Source organism: Acipenser ruthenus, chromosome 24, assembly GCF_902713425.1.
Source record: "Acipenser ruthenus chromosome 24, fAciRut3.2 maternal haplotype, whole genome shotgun sequence".
Taxonomy (NCBI): domain Eukaryota; kingdom Metazoa; phylum Chordata; class Actinopteri; order Acipenseriformes; family Acipenseridae; genus Acipenser; species Acipenser ruthenus.
In genome coordinates this window covers 24,961,857-24,967,033 of record NC_081212.1, presented here as the reverse complement: position 1 = coordinate 24,967,033, position 5,177 = coordinate 24,961,857, and the positions used below count along the sequence as shown (strand labels likewise).

Sequence of the window (5,177 nt, the reverse complement as noted above, 5' to 3'; positions counted from 1 at the left end):
GTTTATAGATAATATACACTTTGATGATCTATTTCACTTTAAATTAATTTGATATTTCTACCTGAAACTGTACTAAATTAATCCTCATGATGAATGGGTAAAGGAGTGAAATGATACTAGTTTTCCCAAATTACATTTACAAATGCACCTTTATCCCCCAAAATGAGTCATGGAAACTTTGGATCCATAAACTACCTCTTTGTAACGTTTAAACATTTACTAGATAGAATATAAGAAATGTTTAAACCAAGCCTTCTGTAGAAATCACATTTTAAAATATGTGTAGCTATATGTGGGCCTGTCTACATAACCACGCCTCCTGTTCCAACGGCCTGACGTTTATATCTAGTCAGCCAGTCAGATTAGAACAACTGGTAAAGATGGCGTCCCCAAGTAAATGGGTTTGTGTGTTGTTACTGCTGAGCGTAACTATTTTCTGCATATCGACAGCAAACGATGTCAAAAATCAAAAACCCAAAAAGAAAAAGGACATCAGAGATTATAATGATGCAGATATGGCAAGGCTGCTGGAAGAGTGGGAGGTATGCCTTTCTCTTCATTGCTAGATTGATCCATTTCATTTATAGTACAGACCTCGACCGCCGTATACGGTAGACATGATTATGAATGGTCAAGCTGGTTAAAAAACACATTATTGTATATCATCGGTTTATACGATCAACCAGATGATATACAAAGTGGTTGCACGTTGCATACCACCAGGCTCGATAGGTTAACACGTTCTGAGAGGTCAGATGCGGTGTACTAACGGTGACTTAGGCTATTATTAATAATAATAAAAAAAGAAGATAATTATTATGAACGGTAAGCAATATTCTGCTGCACAACGTTGCTGTGTTAAGTGTCTTTCATTCTAAAAGCTGTTTCCTGACTTTAGTTAAATACTGGTGGTAGTTGTAACATGTGACCCCCTTTCTCTAAACAAGCGGAAGAAAGATGCTGCTGATGAAATCGAGAGTTTAAACATGAACCTGATAACAAGGCCCTGGGCAGAACAGTCCAGCCCAACCAGCACGACAAAGTGTTGGTTTAACAAAACTGGAATGCAGTTTTAGCAAAGGCGGGTACACAACTAGTTAAGGCAGGAATGGAAATAAGACTCCCATTGCATAACAGTTTGATCCGTTCCTGGTTTTACTGTTAGTTACAAACACATAAGCTTGTTCCCTATACACTGTGGCTAATCAAGATTATAGTAAAACCTGGAATGAGTGAAACTGCAGTGCACTCTTATTTCCATCCATGTAAGGACACAAAAACACACATTGCTGGTTAACACTTAAAAAAAAAAAAATATATATATATATATTTTTTTTCTTTTGCTCAGAAAGATGATGATATTGAAGAGGGCGATCTCCCAGAACACAAAAGATCACCCCCGCCTATCGACTTTTCAAAAGTGGATCCAAAAAAACCTGAAGAACTTCTGAAGTTGTCCAAGAAAGGGAAGACGCTGATGGTGTTTGCGTCCGTCTCTGGAAATCCCACTGAAAAGGAGACTGAGGAGATCACCAGCCTGTGGCAGAGCAGCCTCTTCAATGCAAACTATGATGTTCAAAGGTAGGGTTGCATTTCTGCCATTGCTCAGCTACAAGTTTAAAACTTTCAATAAGCAGTGCCTCCCCCCCCCCCAATGTCTGTCATGCAATTACAACTACAATCCCCAGATTTGGATACTCTCAATTACTTGTGCTAAAGAATGTCCTCACCAAGTTTCATCACATGTCGATTCTTTACTGTAATGCAGTTACTGTTCATACAGTACATGGTTATCTGCACACCCAATAGAAATCTGGTGGGGCACAATTTCATCAAGGAAACTTTTTTTTTTTAATGCAGGGATAGGTCAAAAATAATTGACATTGGAGTATATTTTTCTAAGCGTTTACTCTTTAGTCTTTAATTCCGGTTTTTCAAATCCCGACAGTGTTTGTCTGTACAAGAATGCTGCAAGCAAACACTATGATGCATACATGTAACAAAGGGAGGTTATACAGCAATCAATTCAAACTGATGCTTAGGGTGACATAAGTAAGGGTTATCCAGATAGAATATTATTATTATTATTATTATTATTATTATTATTATTATTATTATTATTATTATTAATAAGCTGAATAGGTAATTTGTGGTCAGTTCCTAAGGTAGGTGTTATTCTGTAATTGGCTTCAGATCTTTAAATGGCTTCAAATGAAGTTCACAGATACATCAGAGTGCTTCTGACTCTGCCTTGTAGAAATGCCATTGTTCTGAGTTTCAGGCATTGTGAACTCCTGCGGTGCAGCAGTCATTCTGACCCTTGGCTGTGGTGTTTGGTTCATTTAAAGTATCAGGTTATATTCTGTAATAACAGGAAACAAGTAGCTCAAGTTAAGGGAGGTACAAACTGGCTTATGTATTTGAGACCAATAACAAATAAATCATGTTGGAAAATATATGAATTAAAAAATGTGTGTGTGGGTTTTTTTTTTTTTGTTTTTTTTTTAAATATGTGAATATAGTTAAGAAGTTAAATGTAGGTGTCAGATTGGCTAGCTGAAGAGAGGTTTCCATTCCAGGTTCTAGTAGGTCTGATAAAACTTCCCCAACTAATCCAACCACTTATTTATAGTATTTAGAAATGTGAATGTAAAATACCCCTGGCTTTAATGAAGATTGTAGAAAATATAATTCCTTCCAACTTTTCTTCTCTCTCTCTCTCTCTCTCTCTCTCTCTCTCTCTCTCTCTCTCTCTCTGCTGAAGTCAAAGGAACTTCCTTGTGCTTATTATAGAACTGTATCTCTTGTGGTTGAGAGTGACATTCTATTAAATGTCATGGTCTATAATTTGTGTACAGTAGAGGAAAGGTGTGAGGACAGCTTGACAGTAATTAACGAATAGATAAGTAATTCTTCCCATGGTCTAACAGGGTATACAGAAACCTAGTACCTCTGGTTATAATGCAGGTTTACCCTGCCATGTGACTTGCTGTATTGGATTAAATACTATCTGCTCCCCCTTAATTGAATATTATTTGATCTCCTGTCATTCTGCAGCATTCTGTCTAGTCTGACAGCTGTTGCACATTTCTTATGTCTGTAGACAGTGTCAACCCCCTGCATTTTTAAAGAGTCATATCTTTCCTGGTGTATAAATCATTCTATTTTATTTTATAGAAAGCATGTCAGAATCTTTCATGTGTGTTTAGGGAGCTCAGATTTACTTCCCTCGTGAATTACGAGACTAAATAACCTAGTGGCACCACGTCAGACATGGCACTGGAAGTGACTGCAGTTTAAAAACTCAACGTCAAGTTTGAATTCTTTTTTTCCCCTCTTATGATTTGAGTTTGATTTCCTCTCAGATTCGTTGTGGGCTCTAACCGTGCCATCTTCATGCTGCGGGACGGGGGCTACGCGTGGGAGATCAAAGACTTCCTTGTGAACCAGGAGCGCTGCGCCGAGGTGACTGTGGAGGGTCAGGTGTTCCCTGGGAAAGGAGCGGAAAAGAAGGGAAAGCAAGGGGAGAAGAACCAGAACGAGATCAACCCAGACAAGAAGAAGAAGAAGAAGAAGAAGGAAGAAAGCAAGGAATCCAAGTCCAACAAAGAGAGTAACAAGGATAACAAAAACAAAGTAGAGTTGTGATCCTCGTTCGTGTGAACTGTGCCTCTAAACAGCCTTTCTACTACAGCACACCCCTCCCCTGTTTACTGAGGCATCTCTTTACCTGTTTACTGAGGCATCTCTACCTGTTTACTGAGGCATCTCTTAACCCTGTGTGCTTTTAATCCTGGTCGGTGTGGTTCTCCAGTGGATCAGTCACACTGTCAGGGTTAAAGGTACACCTTCAATCTATCAATCATTCAGTCTTTATTGAAACTAAAGGAAAGTAAGTGCAGGTGAACCAAGCGCTTTGTTTACCTTTCCTCGGTTTCTTTGGGATTAAAGGTTGATGAGCATGGGTTAGTTATCACGTCTGAAGGTTTACCCCCAGTAGTATTAAGTTACTCATTTAGAAAAACTTCTGTGTGAAAAACTCCAGCAAAACTCACAGTACGGTTATTTCAAGTTTTACGTTTATTGATGCGTTAATAGAAAGCCAGCATTAGCAGGATAAAATGTTTCCCCCCCGAGTTACTGTGTTATGGGTGGCAGGCATTCCCCACCTCCTCTGCTAGGAAACGGGTAATTTTTCAGTTATTTAAAGTGGTGGTCTTCGTAGTTTGCTCTGCAGTAAGACCAATACCTGTCAGCCACTTCTACTTTTAATCGGATCGCATCAGGGTGCTCAAGGCTCATTGGCCACAATTTTTTTTTTGGGGTTCTATGCTGGCCAACCACAGCTTGAATTTGACACCACAGCCAGTTGATTGCATGTGCACCAATTTTAATAAATCATTGTAGCATTGTAGGGTTCCCGTTTCTGATTTTGAACCCGATAAAGCACCATCAAATTGGACAATTCTAAATCCGTTTCCATTGTCTGGCTAATGTTACGGATACAAAAAAAAGATAATTTAAACTGGAATTCGTAGTAGAAAAACTGTTTTAACAAAACCTGAAAATACTACAAAAAAAGTGTATTGTTGTTTACTTTTCTAAAAGTGCCATCTATTGTATGTTTAGAAAAACATAACCCTAATACAATCTATTTTATGTTCTTTTTTCCCCCCCAAAGCAAAAATCCACAGTATATTGCTAGAAAAGTACAGGATAGTCCAGCATAAGGATCTGGCCATGGCATTTCTCAGTGGTGTGTATGAATTCCCCTTCGATGTTCTTGCATTGTGAGTCTGATTTATCCTAATTAGCAGTCAATGAAAAGGTATAATAAAGTCTGTTGATGACTCCTGGTGTTAAATGGTATTGATTGTTTAAGTAATATGTTTACTTGGATTTTTATAATAAAAGTTTTTCTACCATAGTAGAATTGTTTTTCCTATGCTTTCTTCTATTTGGAAGCCAGCTGGGTTATTTACATGAAACCTGTTTTGTGTATAGAACAGGTTCTCAAGCACAGTACTTGTCTGACAAAAAGCCACTCCTTGTGCTAGCGCTGTTGACCCACTTGATCTGACACGTTCACTGTTGAGCCGGTTGGAATTTAATACCACAGGGTGATTCGGCACTTTTACAGGCCCGGATGTCTGTATGTCAATTATAAGAAAAAGAAT

The 5,177-nt window shown here is 38.4% G+C and overlaps 1 protein-coding gene across 1 annotated transcript; it reads left to right on the top strand.

Annotated features, from left to right (window-relative positions):
* Positions 1-354: 354 nt before the first annotated feature.
* On the top strand, positions 355-4,927 carry LOC131700593 (LRP chaperone MESD-like). The gene is made up of 3 exons (XM_058998924.1): positions 355-542; positions 1,349-1,581; positions 3,366-4,927. Exons 1-3 carry the CDS (start codon positions 381-383, stop codon positions 3,646-3,648), a joined length of 678 nt encoding a protein of 225 aa, XP_058854907.1. The 5' UTR covers positions 355-380; the 3' UTR covers positions 3,649-4,927.
* The last annotated feature ends 250 nt before the right edge of the window (positions 4,928-5,177 follow it).

Bases quoted from the DNA above. Each gene is read 5' to 3' on its own strand.
- LOC131700593 (XM_058998924.1), top strand. From the start codon at position 381: ATGGCGTCCCCAAGTAAATGGGTTTGTGTGTTGTTACTGCTGAGCGTA. The intron at 543-1,348 runs GTATGCCTTTCT...TCTTTTGCTCAG, and splicing joins GGCTGCTGGAAGAGTGGGAG to AAAGATGATGATATTGAAGA. The intron at 1,582-3,365 runs GTAGGGTTGCAT...ATTTCCTCTCAG, and splicing joins GCAAACTATGATGTTCAAAG to ATTCGTTGTGGGCTCTAACC.